At 36.9% G+C, this 17,037-nt stretch overlaps 1 protein-coding gene across 6 annotated transcripts in view; it reads right to left on the reverse strand.

The window, feature by feature from the left end:
* BTRC (beta-transducin repeat containing E3 ubiquitin protein ligase) overlaps positions 1-17,037 on the reverse strand; it is a 181,567-nt gene that overhangs the window by 61,178 nt on the left and 103,352 nt on the right. For all 6 annotated transcript variants that reach the window (XM_082854906.1, XM_082854905.1, XM_082854904.1 and 3 more), the window contains one exon: positions 5,015-5,104. In XM_082854906.1, coding sequence (XP_082711032.1) covers positions 5,015-5,104 — 90 coding nt within the window. The remainder of the gene's footprint in view (positions 1-5,014; positions 5,105-17,037) is intronic.

The following is a 17,037-nucleotide window of genomic DNA, read 5'->3' on the forward strand; positions in this document are numbered from 1 at the left end:
TTGTATGTTTAACAATGAGAGCAGTAGCAAGGAGACTGTTCAAGTATTTACTGTGAATCTAGACTATAATTCATGAAGATTCTCACTGGGGTCCTAACTTTTTTTTTTAATTAACTTTGCTGAAATGGTTGAAAATGACTTTGAATTTTACCAATTTTAATACAGACCAGGATTCCTATTTACACTTTCCCCTCCAGTGGCATATGCTACTTAGGGTTCCTGAAGCTGATTACACAACAAATGTGCAGTCAATCTGCTGATCCATTTTGGTGCCCCATGTTTGTATTCTTAAATATCATGCACATCTAGAAGGTTATGTATTCTCATATCCTTAATCTGACAAACACACAAACTGTTGTCTATAATGAGGATTCTTGATTCTATTATTACTTCAAAGTGAGCTTGGAAAAGTCACTGTACTAGTATTTCTCAGAACCTCTCTGTAACCCCCATTAACATTCACTAATTAATATAAATATTTAAAGATGGAAGAAAAAACATTACTTCTGAAGTTAATTCCTGCCTCTTTAATACAGCAATAAGCCTAATGTATAAAACATTATACTTCAGTTTTTCCAACCACATCAGCCTCAATGATATGGTTAAATCTTAATATATTCTCCACAAAGCTATTCTTTAGAACCAACAGAGAAGCTTGTGTGCAGAATGGACCATCTGACATGCTACTTGTGGAACAGTATATTAAAGAAGTCTGTTAACACGTAGTTTAAAACTCAAAAGAAACTCTGAACAGCTGAAATGCCTTATAAATAGCACAGACCCAGAGGAAGTGCAAACGTCTGCATTGTGAATTGTAGATCTTAATTACCGACAATGGCTGGTACAGCAAGTAGCACAGGAAAAAAGTGAAACAGTTGCACTGTTCATGGTTGGCAATAATTCTTCAGGAAAATATTTACTATCAATCAGTTATGAGAAAGGGGACTCTGTGCTCGTAAAACAGCACGTTGCTTCTCATACCAGGACCATTTTGCTTCAGCATAATCTGAATTTAAACAGCTTGTTTCCTGCGGATATAATTTTGGAAATAAATAAAACAAGTCTTCTATCAAAATCTGGAGTGAGTGGAAAGGAACATCACATTTTTCTGTCTCAGTTGCAAAAAGATTATTAGTCTAAAGTAAAAAACAATAACAACAAACAACAACAACTACAATACAGAACACATCTACAAAGGACTATGGAAGGGGTTTATTTTCTAAATATAAAGAGGCAGAACTTCTCCGACCTAGGCAGGAATCCAGGCAGATGTGTTCAAAAACAACTCAGTTTTAACTGTATGTGTATGTGTGTGTGTCAGGGTAAATTAGGGAAAATCCTGAAAACAAAAATTTTCAATAATACTTGAAGTCAATAAAAATATAACAAAAATTAATGCTCTTTATTTTTCCAGTAAGCTTTCTTTACTAATTAAAAAACATCATGAAGGTTGACAATTAGGTACAACATGATTATTGATTTTAAAGATTAAGTTGGAGGTCAATAATGACTGTCCATTTAAAGCTACAATAAACACAGAGCTTATCATGTTCCAAACACAAACCTCATGAACTACAGGGCTATAATTAGTAAGAAGGAAGGCTTTGGAAGAAATAAAAAACATCTCAATGCCTCCAAATATTACTTGGATTAAGTTATACTATAAAATGACCCTTCCTCCATTTTTATTTTAAAATATTTTCTTAAGACTCATTCTTCAAGTCAGAGATTCAGAAGATTATTAACCGAGGGTGGCTGTAGTTTGCCTTACAACTTTGTCTTCTTGTATTCTAAAGAGGACTAAGGGTCTCTTTTCATACACCTATTATAAAACATTTATTTTAAGATATCTCTGGCAAAGAAGTCACATACAATATATTATAGGGGTCCAAACATAACAGGATTGCTGTTTTTAAAGGGACTAACTGGTATTAATGTCTTATATAAACAGTTTTCAATAATAAGGTCTTAGACTTTAATTACCATCTCTACCCAAACCAAAGTCACACCTATCAGAATTAGTTGTTTTGAACTAGAGGACCAAAATGGTTGATATCACCATATTATAGCGGCTCTCCATGGAGGTGGACATTCAAGGCCACTTTGGAGCACAATCTGAATCAACAACACATACTTGTACCAAGTTAAAAACCAATGCAGCCATATCAAGTATAGTAGGTGAAACTATCCAGTTAAGGGCTAAAGGTGAAGAGCATGAAATAGGGACAAGCTTACAGACCTACAAAAATAATGGCAAGTCATTACTTTTCAAAGGGCAAGCAATAAATGAGGCCAGTAGAAGCAGCACAGAATCATGAGATACACATAACATATGTAAATAAAAAAGGGAAAATTCTTCCTATTCCTACGTTATTGGCACTTCACTGGAGACTGCTGCAAGAAAGAGAATTTTCAGCTACATGTTTTTATTTGCCATTGACCAACTGATTATTTGGCTCAGATCTGAAGCAATGAACCAGAAGATGAAGATGGGCCAATAAAAGGAATCAGAAAGTTAGGTGGGTTCCTAAACTAGGAAATGATAGAAATCATTATTAAATTAGGGTGTTTAAGGAGATGATGAAAGGATATAGGTGGCAGAATAATGCTAAAATAAGCAAGAATGGGATGAGAGGGTCACCATTTGAGAGCAACGGAAACAGCAGCAATGAGCAAATTTATTTCCTCACTCAAGAGCATAGAAGAAATTATACCATTGTGCCAGATGCCACAAGATTTCTAACTATGCACTGCTAAAGTAGAAGGTAGAGGAAAATATAAAACCATCATACAGACATACACCAACATAGCTATGTAGCTTAGAAATCCTGGCTTACAAAGTATTGAGAAACAAAAGGAACAGATGCTCACTTGGCCAGCTCTTAATGTAACTCATTAAAATCGTCACCCTGTCCTTGGATCGGTGCTCATGCTAAGATTTTACCTTGTTTAGCCAGAAGTCACCCACTTGTGATGAAACTGAGAACAGCATGGCCAAAAAGGAAAAAGATTATTTTCAAAGGCCCAAATTATTGGTCTCCTCAATGTACAAATGCTAGATAAAAAGTAGGGTCAATCAGCACTTGGCTAGTTGTGACTGTATGACTGAAAAATAAATACACGTTAATTTATAATATTCATATTTTGCAGTAAATTATTAAGACATTCTAATTTAAGAACTGAACTGATTAACTCTACCTTTTTTCACTATAACTTTTAATAAATTCTGACATTTCTTACATGGATCATTTCCAATGGTTCTATTTTGTATGATATATTTTCAGTTGATAAAGTATGTCCTTTATCAACTGAAACTACTTCATGTTTTAAGAAATAAAACAAAATAAAAAATATTGCTGCTGGGGCTCCCCTGGTGGCGCAGTGGTTGACAGTCCACCTGCCAATGCAGGGGACACAGGTTCGTGCCCCGGTCCAGGAAGATCCCACATGCCGTGGAGCGGCTGGGCCCATGAGCCATGGCCGCTGAGCCTGCGCGTCCAGAGCCTGTGCTCCGCAACAGGAGAGGCCACAACAGTGAGAGGCCCGCATACCGCAAAAAAAAAAAAAAAAAAAAAAAAAAAAAATTGCTGTTCCTTGATTTTTGTAAACACATGATACCGGCCTGGCTCTAATAATAACAGTAACAGAGACCCTGAGTGTATAGATTAAACACTAGATTAGACAATAGATTAAACTAGTTAAAGTTGGGAATGTTGTAAAAGTGACAAATCCCTGAATAGTTATAAAAGGCAGTAATTTTGCAGATATGCAGAGTAGAAGTCTAGAAACAGAGCCCGTACTGTACTCTTACTTACTCCTGGAATAATTTAAATGGCTGAAATCTAAATTTCGGTCAAAGTTCCTGAGTAATTAGAGATGGAAAACGTGAGGCATAGTTGATACAATTATTAGATTGTAAGATCTCTAATACATAAGATTATTTTTGTATTTAGGCTATAGATATGGCACACATTTATATATAAGAAACAAGAAGCTCCATATACGTGATTAAACATACTTGTCCAGTTAGATCAAGATCACCAAAAGCGGTATTTTTATCAATAGCCGCTCAATAAATAATAGTGATATAATAATTGGATTTTCTATAGCATATTTCACAATCCTACAATGGTGTACTCTATACTTGTTACATTTTAAAACCACCACCAAACTTATGAGAATAACTGTATATTTTTTTATACAAATCTTTTTTTTTGGGCCGCGCCACACAGGATCTTTAGTTCCCCGACCGGGGATCGAACCCGTGTCCCCTGCAGTGGAAGCAAGGAGTCTTAACCACTGGACAGCCAGGGAAGTCCCACACAAATCTTATCTGTAATAATCCATAACTAGTGTCAAGCAACAAATGTGGATTAGACTAAAGTGTGACCAGAACACATAATCAAAAAATTCTGCTGCAACTGAAGAGAAAGAAACTCCAACTTGCAATCTGCTTTGGATAAAATGATGCCTCCTACATTCTTTTTAAAAATCCTATAATAGGAACTTCCCTGGTGGTCCAGCCGTTAAGACTCTGTGCTCCCAATGCAGGGGCCCTGGGTTCAATCCCTGGTTAGGGGACTAGATCCTGCATGCCCAACTAAAGATAAAAAGCTTGTATGGGGCTTCCCTGGTGGTGCAGTGGTCGAGTCTGCCTGCCGATGCAGGGGACACAGGTTCGTGCCCTGGTCCGGGAAGATCCCACATGCTGTGGAGTGGCTAGGCCCGTGAGCCATGGCCGCTAAGCCTGCGCGTCCCGAGCCTGTGCTCCGCCAACGGGAGAGGCCACAACAGTGAGAGGCCCGCGTACAGCAAAAAAAACAACAAACAAAAAAAAACAAAACAAAGATCCCACATGCCGCAACTAAGACCCAGCGCAGCCAAATAAATAAAAATAAAATAAATATTTTAAAATCCTATAATAGTCTTTAATAGCAATACTGAGTAAAGATGTCTATAGATAAACCATTATTATCATGTGGTATAATATATATTGATGTGTAATATTACTTACTTTGGCCACACAATTTTCAGTCTTCATAGCAGTGCTTGCTAGACATACTGTCTCTTGATTTAAGCAGAGTCTGGCACAGCTGTTGTAGGTCTGTAAAGAGAATTTTTTGGAAATAGGTTTAAATACTGAAATACTGTCGTGTAGTTTTCAAATTCTGCCTTATTTCTCAAAATCAGCACACAAATAGATCCTATGTGTAAATACCAGATTTATGGGAGCTGCGGGACAAGGTAGACAGGGGGAAGTAAAGAAAGTGAGAGCCCAGAAGTGCCACTGATGTGCCCATGAACAAGTATGTGAGCAGCAGTGACTTTACTGTATATACGAAAGGTAGGGGTGTCAGTTATTCAAAAATGGGCAAAGGACTTGAACAGAGATTATCCAAGAAGATATGCAAATGGCTAAAAAGCACATGAAAAGATGCTCAACATGACTAATCATGAGAGGAATGCAAATCAAAACTACCATAAGATACCACCTTACACCCATTAGGATGGTTACTATTAAAAAAACAAAACAAAACCAGAAAACAAGTGTTGGTGAAAATGTGGAGAAATTTGAACCCTTGTGCACTGTTAGTGGGAATGTAAAATGGTACAGCCATTGTGGAAAACAGTATAGTGGCGGTTCCTCAAAAGAATTAAAAATAGAATTACCATATGATCCAGCAATTCCAGTTCTGGGTATATACCCAAAAGAACTGAAAACAGAGTCTTGATGAGATACTTGTACATCCATGTTCATAGCAGCATTATCCACAGTAGCTAAAATGTGGAAGCAACCCAAGTGTCCCCTGACGGATGAATGGATAAGCATTCATCTGAATGTGGTATATACATACAGTAGAATGGTATTCAGCCTTAAAAAGGAAAGAAGTTCTAACATATACTGCAACATGGATGAAACCTAAGGACGGTATGCTATGTGAAATAAGCCAGTCACAAAAAGACAAACACTGTATGATTCCACTTAGACAGTCAAAACATAAAATAGAATGGTGGCTGCCAGGGGCTGGGAGAAGTGGGGAATAGGGAGTTACTGTTTAATGAGTACAGAGTTTCAGTTTTACAAGACGTTAAGAGTTATGTGGATAGGACTTCCCTGGTGGCGCAGTGGTTAAGAATCCGCCTGCCAATGTAGGGGACATGGGTTCGAGCCCTGGTCCGGGAAAATCCCACATGCCGTGGAGCAACTAAGCCAGTGCGCCACAACTACTGAGCCTGCGCTCTAGAGCCCGTGAGCCACAACTACTGAAGCCCACGTGCCTAGAGCCTGTGCTTGGCAACAAGAGAAGGCACTGCAATGAGAAGCCCACGCACCACAACACAGTAGCCGCGGCTCGCGGCAACTAGAGAAAAGCCCGCGCGCAGCAACAAAGACCCAATGCAGCCAAAAATAAAATTAAAAAAATTTTTTTAAAAACAGTTATGCGGATGAATGGTGGTGACTATTACACAACAATGTGAATGTATTTAATATCATGAATTGTATGTTTAAGAATAGTTAAGATGGTAAATGTTATGTTACAGGTATTTTACCACAATTAAAAAAAAACACTGGTTATAATTTATTGTAATCAAACTTGCCAATATATTAATTAAAATGTTTCCTTTTAGTCTTAAGTTTTTACTGATAGTACATGTAACAGCTCTCAAACAATAGTGCATGTCAGAATCATCTGGGCTTGTTAAAACACAGATCGCTGGGTCCCACCCCCAGAGCTTCTGAGAATCTGCATTTTTAACAAGTCCCCAGCTGATGTTAATGATGCTGGTCTAAGAACACTCTTTGAGAACTATTTTTATAAATATGTGTGTTGAAATTAAAGAGAAAAATCTTAAGATGTGGGCGATCTCTTATAACCAATAATAGGAAAGAATCAAGTTTTTAAAATTCTAGATTTACAGAATAGTTGCAAAAATAGATATGAGTTCCTGTATACCCTTCCCCAGCTTTCCTTTATGTTTTTAAAAATATTTATTTGTTTATTATTTTTGTCTGCATCAGGTCTTAGCTGTGGCACACGGGATCTTTTGTTGCAGTGCACAGGCTCCTCTCTAGTTGTGGCGCATGGGCTCCTCTCTAGTTGTGGCACACGGGCTCTGTAGTTGCAGCGCGTGGGCTCTCTAGTTACAGGACGTGGGCTTGCTCAATAGTTGCAGTGCATGGGCTTAGTTGCCCTGCAGCATGTGGGATCTTAGTTCCCCCACCAGGGATCGAACCCGCGTCCCTTGCATTGGAAGCTGGACTCTTAACCACTGGACCACCAGGGAAATCCCCCAGCTTCCCTTTATGTTGATGTCTTACACAACCACAGAACATTTATCAAAACTAAGGAATTAACTTTGGTACAATATAAAGTTAAGAACTTATTTGAGTTTCACCAGTTTTTCCACTAACATCCTTTCTCTGTTCAGGATCTAATCCAAGATCCCACATTGCATTTAGTTGCTGTGTATCCTTAGTTTCCTCTAACCTGTGACAATTCCTCAGTCTTTGCTTGTCTTTCACGATTCTGACACTTCTGAAGAGTACTGATTAATCTACAGAATGTCCCTTTGTTTGGGTTTGTCTCATGTTTTCTCATGATCAGACTGAGGTTATACATTATTGGGAAGGATACAACAGAGGTGATATGCCCTTCTCAATGCATCAAGTCAAGAGGTATGTTGCTGAGTGTTTCTGGTGATATTAACCTTGACCACTTGCCTAAGGTTGTGCCTGCCAAGATTCTCTATTATAAGCTTATTATTTTTCCTTTAGAAATTACTAAATATATTGTGGGAAATACTTGAAGACTATGCAAATATTTTGCTTCTGCTTCAACTTTTGCCTGCTAATTGTAGCATACTGGTGGATCTTGCCTGTTGTAATTTTTACTGTGGTGTTCTAATGGTGACTTAAATTTCTCTTTCCATCTACATCTATTAATTGGAATTCTTCTTAAGGAAGCGCTATAGTTCTTCCCGTCTGTTTACTTATTCATTTATGTATTTATTTATATTAGCAATGGATGCATAGATATTTTAAGTAATTCATTTTTGGTCAATTATCATTCTTTGGAAAAGAGTAAATAGACAAGAAAATTTAAGAAAATAGAGAAAAATAACATTATAAATTTGGTTTTCCATTTAAACAAGTTAAACTTTTAAAAATTTATCCATTTGTTTTATTCTTATATTGTTTAAGTTGAAATTATTTCAAACACATATTTTAAAAGAATAAACGATCATTTGACATTAGTGTACAGGCACTACTGGGACATGTACTAATACATTCTGGACTCAGGTTCAGTACTTCTTTTGCAACTGCTAATACCACAAACACTATTCATGTACAGACAACACAATTTAAAAAAAAAGATTTATTTAATTTATTTTTGGCTGTGTTGTGTCTTAGTTGTGGCACACAGGATCTTCGTTGAGGCATGTGGGATCTTTCGTTGTGGCATGCAGGCTCTTCACTGCGGCGTGTGGGCTTCTCTCTAGTTGTGGCGTGTGGGTTTTATTTCTTCTCTAGCTGTGGCATGCAGGCTCCAGGGCAAGTGGGCTCTGTAGTTGTGGCACACGGGTTCCAGAGTGCGTGGGCTCTGTAGTTTACGGCACAGGGGCTCTAGCTGAGGCGCGCGAGCTCAGTAGTGGTGGCGTGCGGGCTTAGTTGCCCCACGGCATGTGGGATCTTAGTTCCTGGACCAGGGATCAAACCCGCATCCCCTGCATTGGAAGGCAGATTCTCTACCACGAGACCACCAGGGAAGTCCCGACAACACAATTTTTTTTTTAACATCTTTACTGGAGTATAATTGCTTTACAATGGTGTGTTAGTTTCTGTTTTATAATGAAGTGAATCAGCTATACATATACATATATCCCCATATCTCCTCCCTCTTGTGACTCCCTCCCACCCTCTCTATCCCACCCCTCCAGGTGGTCACAAAGCACCGAGCTGATCTCCCTGTGCTATGCAGCTGTTTCCCACTAGCTATCTATTTTACATTTGGTAGTATATATAAGTCCATGCCACTCTCTCACTTTGTTCCAGCTTACCCTTCCCCCTCTTCATGTCCTCAAGTCCATTCTCTACGTCTGCGTCTTATTCCTGTCCTGACCCCAGGTTCTTCAGAACCTTTTTTTTTTTTTTAAGATTCCATATATATGTGTTAGCATACAGTATTTGTTTTTCTCTTTCTGGCTTATTTCACTCTGTATGACAAACTCTAGGTCCATCCACCTCACTAAAATAACTCAATTTCATTTCTTTTTATGGCTGAGTAATATTCCACTGCATATATGTGTCACATTTTCTTTATCCATTCATCTGTTGATGGACACTTAGGTTGCTTCCATGTCCTGGCTGTTGTAAATAGTGCTGCAATGAACATTGTGATACATGACTCTTTTTGAATTATGGTTTTCTTTGGGTATATGCCCAGTAGTGGGATTGCTGGGTCATATGATAGTTGTATTTTTAGTTTTTAAGGAACCTCCATACTGTTCTCCAGAGTGGCTCTATCAATTTATATTCCCACCAACAGTGCAAGAAGGTTTCCTTTTCTCCACACCCTCTCCAGAATTTACTGTTTGTAGATTTTTTGATGATGGTCACTCTGACTGGTGTGAGGTGACATCTCATTGTAGTTTTCATTTGCATTTCTCTAATGATTAGTGATGCTGAGCATCCTTTCATGTGTTTGTTGGCAATCCGCATATCTTCTTTGGAGAAATGTCTCTTTAGGTCTTCTGCCCATTTTTGGATTGGGGTGTTTGTTTTTTTGATATTGAGCTGCATGTGCTGCTTATAAATTCTGGAGATTAATCCTTTGTCAGTTGCTTCATTTGCAAATATTTTCTTCCATTCTGAGGGTTGTCTTTTCATCTTGTTTATGGTTTCCTTTGCTGTGCAAAAGCTTTTAAGTTTCATTAGGTCCCATTTGTTTATTTTTGTTTTTATTTCCATTTCTCTAGGAGGTGGGTCAAAAAGGATCTTGCTGTGATTTATGTCATCTGACAACACAATTTTTTTTTTTTTTTTTTTTTTTTGCAGTACGCGGGCCCCTCACTGCTGTGGCCTCTCCCATTGCAGAGCACTGGCTCCGGACGCGCAGGCTCAGCGGCCATGGCTCACGGGCCCAGCCACTCCGCGGCATGTGGGATCCTCCCGGACTCACATGGGGCACGAACCCATGTCCCCTGCATCAGCAGGCGGACTCTCAACCACTGCGCCACCAGGGAAGCCTCTGACAACACAATTTTTAAAAAATGAAACTTAATGTGTTTTTAAGACATTTATGAAGCAATTGATATATACTAAATAAAATAAAACTTTAAGTCAAAGAGTTCTGGTTCCAATAATGGCAGAGATGTTTGTATTAGATTAACCCCGTCTCAGATAACAATGACAAACTATGGAAAAAATATTTTAAAATAACAAAGGCACTAGAGGTTGACCCAAAGTAGGCAGAAATTGGCGGGAGATTTGGACTGACTTTGAAAAAGGAGAATCACACTGGGTAAGATCCATGTTTACGTGCTTTTTCCCTGAGGGTACTCACTAGGCTATTTGGTGCAGGGTGACTAAAATTCAGTTAGAAAGCCACAGCCTATCAGCTTGAGATGTCAGAAGATGGAGTTCAGGGCAGCCATAGTGGCTAGAAATTGAGAAGAAAAATAGAAAAAGACAGGGCAGGGATGAAGCATCAAAACATGCATATAAATTTCCCTCAAATCCATGGCTAACCCTCAAACTACTTACATAAATGGGAGATTCCAAATATTCCAATGGAAAGTAAAAGTTAGAAGACTGAAAGATCTGAGCAGAGACTCCAGCTACTGCCCATGAGGGGAGACAGGTTTTGAATTTGATTCCTACTAAACTAGAGGGGCTTAATAAGTGTCTCAAACTTTCCAGTGAAAACTTAGAAAGACCCTGCATTTAGACTAAAGAGTAAGTCTTCAGGACTAAGGGATGTGCCTCAGGACTAAGGTCAAAACCAAAACACACCTGCCCTAACAAACATAAACCAAGACTGTATGAAGTCACAGTGGTCAGCCAGTAAGATAATCAGAGGAAGATAAAAGAAACCAGTCTCCACAATGTATTGTTTATAATGTTCACTATACAATCAAAAACACTAGACATGAGAAGAAAATAAATGGGACCCATAGTAAAGAGAAAAAGAAATCAATAGAAAATGACCCCAAGATGATCTAGTTATGGGAATCAGTACATAAAGGCTCTATAGAAGCTATAACAAATATGTTCAACAACTTAAAGAAAGATACAATCACAATGAGTAAACAGATGGAAATTTTCACCCTTAAAATAAAAAACTAAAATGAACCAAACAAATTCTAGAAATTAAAAATTTACGGGATGGACTTAAAAGCAGGTTGGAGATGCCAGAAGAAAAGGCCAATGAACTTCAGAGACAGATTCAACTGAAATAATCTGAAGAACAGAAAGAGTAAAAGAAAAAAGAACAGAGTCTCAGCCACCTGTGGGACAATTTTCAATGCTCTAACATTGTGTAATTGGAGACCCAGAAGAGAGGCAAGAATGAGGCACAAAAAGGTTATAAAAATAGTGACCAAATATTTCTAAAATTTGGTGAAAACCATTGGCTTACTGATCTAAAATAAGCAAACCCCAGAAGATTAATACAAAAAACCCCAAAATCAGAAAACAAGACCTAGGCCCAACACAGTCAAAACTGCTGAAAACCAATAACCAAGACAAAACTTTAAATGCAGCCAAAGAAAAAAGGGATGCTGCATACATGGGAGTAACAATATAAATAATGGCAGGTTTTTCACCATAAACAATGAAGGTTAGAAGACAAGGGAACACTATTTTTTTTTTTTGGCTGCACCTCGCAGCTTGTGGGATCTTAGTTCTCCGACCAGGAACTGAACTGGGCCCTTGGCAGTGAAAGTGCCAAGTCCTAACCACTGCACCACCACGGAATTCCCTGGGGAACATGATTTTTTTAAGTGCTAGAAGGAAAACACTCAAACCAGGTTTCTTACCATTAGAAAAAAGAATTACAAATATGTAGAGGGAGAAATCTAAAACAAACTCTGTGTCACTGTATTGGAACTGGAGGTATCAGTGTGAACTCATGGTTTTCAAAACATATAATATAGATGTAAAATAAAAGTTAATGCTTAAATCTTGGCTTCTAAATATCATTCTTCACTAAAAGGAACCAGAGTTCCCTGGAGAAATGGTTGATTCAAGGATTGGACAGGGTAAATACAAGATAAACCTGGAAACACTGAAGGAATGTTGGACATACATCAGAGGAGCATAGATGCAGCCTAAATGGGCTCTCTCACTGGCCCAAAATGGAAGAGTATTAAAATAAAATAAAATATATTAATAGTTCACAATCTGTTGAATAAGACACATTTCTTGAAAGACACAAATTACCAAAACTGACACAATAAGAAATAGAAAATCTAGACGGCTCTATATCTATTAAAGAAGTCGAAATTATTAAAAACCACTCCACATAAATTTTTAAAAAATCTTCGCACAAAGAAAACTTCTGGCCCAGACAGTTTCACTGGTGAATTCTATTAAATATTAAGGAAGAAGAACATCAGGATCATATACAAACACTTTTAGAAAATGGAGGAGAAAGGAAAGACTTCCCAACTCATTTTATAAGGCCAGCATAACCCTGACACCAAAACATGACAAAGACATTTGAAAAAAAACTACAGACCAATACCCCTCATGAACACAGACACAAAACTTCTTAATAAAGTCAATTAATGTAATTCTCCATATTAATAGAATGGGGAGGTGAATTTGACAAAATTAAACACCCATTCATGATTTTAAAAAAAAAAGACCTCAGCAAGGTAGGAATAAAAGGGAACTTCTTCAATCCCATAAAGGGCATCTAAAAATTTTCAACTAACATCATATTTAATGGCAAAAGACGTAATACTCCCTCTCAACTGGGAACAAGGTGAAGATGTCCTCTTACCACATTTATTTAACATTATAGGGAGGCCTTAGCCATTCAAATAAAGCAAGAAAAAGAACAAAAGGCAAATAGGTTGGAAAAGAAAAAATAAAATTTTCTTTATTCACAAATGATAGTAAACAAGGTCAACAGTCAAACACCAATTGCATTTATATAATATAGCAACAGGGAATGAGAAAGGTTTACAATAGCATTGACAAACATTAAATACTTAGGAATAAATCTAACAAACTATGTGTAAGAAATGTACACTGAAAACTAAAAAACATTGCTTAGAAAAATTTAAAAAGACAAACGGAGATACAGACCCTGTCTGCACACTGGAAGACTCAATATTATTATTATTATTATTTTTATTTTTTGCGATATGCGGGCCTCTCACTGCTGTGGCCTCTCCCATTGCGGAGCAACAGGCTCCGGACGCACAGGCTCAGCGTCCATGGCTCACGGGCCCAGCCACTCCGCGGCATGTGGGATCTTCCCGGACCGGGGCACGAACCCGTGTCCCCTGCATCGGCAGGCGCACTCTCAACCACTGCGCCACCAGGGAAGCCCGACTCAACATTATTGAGAGGTTAATTCTACTCAAATGAATATATAGTTTCAAAAAAATCCAAATCAACACCCCACAGACTTCTAATAGAAATTCTAACTTGATTCTAAAATTTACATAGAAGTGTAAAAGTACCTAGAATAGCCAAAACAATATTAAAAATTAAAATGTGGAGGACTCACATTACCTGATTTCAAGAATTATTAAAATTACAACAATCAAGACAGTGTAATATTTGGTGCAAGGATAGACACCTCTAAAAAAAATAGAGGACTTTGAGCTCATCTTCTATGTCATGCAGGGACATGAAGTAGTTGGTCAGTGCCTCAGACACTGTTACCCTTTGCTCTGCATACAGCAGCAAGCAGCCTCTTTTCCAGGAGGTTCAGAAATAGACTACACTTGTACAGCCAACTGATTTTTGACAAAGGCACCCATGTAATTCAATGGAGGAAAGGAAAGCCTTTTCAACGATGGTTCCAAAACAACTGAATAAAAAAGTATGGGGATTGTACAACACAGAGAAGATAGCCAATATTTTAAAATAACTATAAATGTAGTATAACCTTTAGAAACTGTGAATCACTATACTGTACACCTGTAACATATGATACATCAACTATACTTCAATAAAAAATATAAATAATAAATGAGCAAACAAATACTAGCCAACCAAACAATCAGAAAATAAGCACAATAAAATGTTAACAATAAACTGCAGGAAAAAATAAATAAACTATCTTAAAAATTTTCAGTCAAAAAAAAGCATGGGGAAAATAATGAGCCCCAAACTCTACTTCACAGTACACTTAAGAATTAATTTGAAATGGATCAGACTTCAAGGTAAAAGCTAAAACTTATAAAGCTTCTATCACTAGAACAAAACCTAGAATATCTTCATAATCATGGGGTAAGGGTTGATTGACTGGACTTCATTCAAAAATTAGAAACTTTTCATCAAAACACACCATGAATAAACAGGCAAGATACAGACTGTGAGAACACATATCTGACAGAGGACTATCTAGAAATCAATAATAAAGAAGACAATGCAATTTTTTAATGGCAAAAAACCAGATACTTCGCAAAAGAAAATATGTGAATAGTCAAAAAGCACATGAAAAAGTATTTAACACATGCTCACCAAAAAAGCTTAAAGAGCATTCATAGCAACTTCATTTATAAAAACGGAAATAGCTCAAGTGTCCATCAAAAGAATGGAAAACAAACTGTAGTATATTTATTCAGTGGAATTTACTGTACAATAAAAGAGAATAAACCACTGATAAACACAAAAGTATAGATGAACCTCATAAGCATTATGCTGAGTGACAGTGAGACCCCCAACATGGATGATTCTATTACATAAAATTCAAGAAAGGCGAAACTAGTCTATGACAGGAAGCTGATCAATGTTTGATTCATTGTGGGTGGGGAAACTGGGAAGGAGAACAAGGGAACTTTCTTGGGTAATGAAAATGTCCTATAGCCTGATTGGGGTGGTGGTTACACAATTGTAAAGACATCAAGAATTTATTGATTATGCAATTAATATCTATATAATTCACTGTATGAAAACTTTATTTCAATGAAAATATAAAAGTCTGCAGTTAATATTTAGGGGATAAAGTATTAGAGGTCTGTCCAGTTAATTAATAAAAATGTTATTTTATTTTTCTGAATAAAATAGTCATGGCAGGTAGAAAACTAATTTTTCCTCCAAAATTCCTTTTCCCCTCAGAAATGAGTATAACACACTCAGGGGAACATTAGGGAACCTGCAGGAGTTTCTAGAGTAAGGATATATATAGGTTTTTATTTTCTAGACATTCCATCTGTAAAATGGGTATATGATCTTCTTTTTCCCCAAAGGAAGTCACCTAGATTAGTAAACCAAAACTGATCACAGTCCTTAGACCACTCTGAAATAAAAAAGCTTTCTAAAGAATCAAATATTTTACATTCAGTATTTTACTATTATAAGACTCCTTCCAGCTAAATAAACTAGTGAGTATAAGAGCCACAGGCAAGATAGGTTCTGTACCCAGGCAACATCTGAAAAGGTAGCTTCATTGCTAAACCAGAGACAGAGAGTTTTGTGTTAGAGTACTTTAATATGTTTTTATATTGCATATAAAGCACATAAGCATAAACCAGTAAGATGCCTTGCTGAAAACTACCTTCTTTGTGAAAGCAGGCTGTAATTCTGAACAAGTTTTCAATTTTCACACTGCTGCTAGGGTAAAACATTTTAAAGAGTTTAATTTTTTACAATGGATTCAATGACATAGGATTATCTAACAAAGTAATGGCTAATCAATAGAAGGTTTAGTTGTCAGGTGAAACATATAACACACTAAAAGGGATTGATTGCCAGACTTCTCCTTATTTACTAGAAGGTATATATTTAAAATGACACAAACTTGTTACCAGGCTGCATTCTTTTAACCTTGCAAAAAGCTGCTTAAGAAATCTGTTCAGCAGCCGTATAGCAAAACAAGATACAGTTATAATGAAAATGGTTAGTAATTAGGGGGTGGGGAGGGGTACACAGGGACCTTCAGATTTTATATATATATATATATATATATAAAATAAAAACATCAAATCAAGTCCCCAGTAGGAATGTGGGATAGAAAAAGCAAACTAAAAAGTGACATCTAGGGAAGGTGGAACTGGGCTTTAAAAAATGCCACAATGATGCTACCAAATCTCATTCAGTAGATGCAAAGTTGTATCTGATCTCATTCCATGTTGCTCATAGGGCAGATTTTTTAAGGATTCACACAACTGGATACAATAGCCCCTCCCACCTTTTTAACGGTACAACCAGATTAAGCACTGAACACAAAATAAATTAGGCCCATATGGACTTCAACCAACATATGAGCTGTTTCCTTTATAATTTATTCACAATATCTCAAGTCTCTATATGAAAATACACTTTTTATGGTCATTACAACCCAGGAGTTCAATAATATTTTTTCTACTAAGTCAGCGATTACACAATTTATCAAAGAATGATTACACTGAAATAAAAATAAAACAAAACACCAACCCCCTATACAGTCTTCCTTCCTCAAAGTAATTTTAAGAAAGCTGGTTATTAAATTGCTTGTTTTTGAAGAAGGGTTTTTGTAGCTAGACACAAATTGCAAAAACCATTTTTTTAAAAAAAGTTATTAGACTCTGAAGGATTCAGCCAAAATGGGAAGTTAAATAAACAAATCACTTCATCAGACTTGGAAAGATCATTTTGTCTTACTTAAGGGACCTACATTAATTACCTTCAAGGTCTTTTTTATGGACTATTTAAAATAAGTACAATTTATTTATTTATTTCAAATGAGGTGCTTCTTCCAAAGTATTAAATAATGTCTACAAATGCAAAAGCATTTTTATAAATAGGTAATTAAAACAGATGACTAAAATTAAGTCAAGCTGCAAAACATTATCCACGATGCACTACAGTTTGTT

This window comes from Leucopleurus acutus, assembly GCF_964270905.1.
Source record: "Leucopleurus acutus genome assembly, chromosome: 14".
Taxonomy (NCBI): domain Eukaryota; kingdom Metazoa; phylum Chordata; class Mammalia; order Artiodactyla; family Delphinidae; genus Leucopleurus; species Leucopleurus acutus.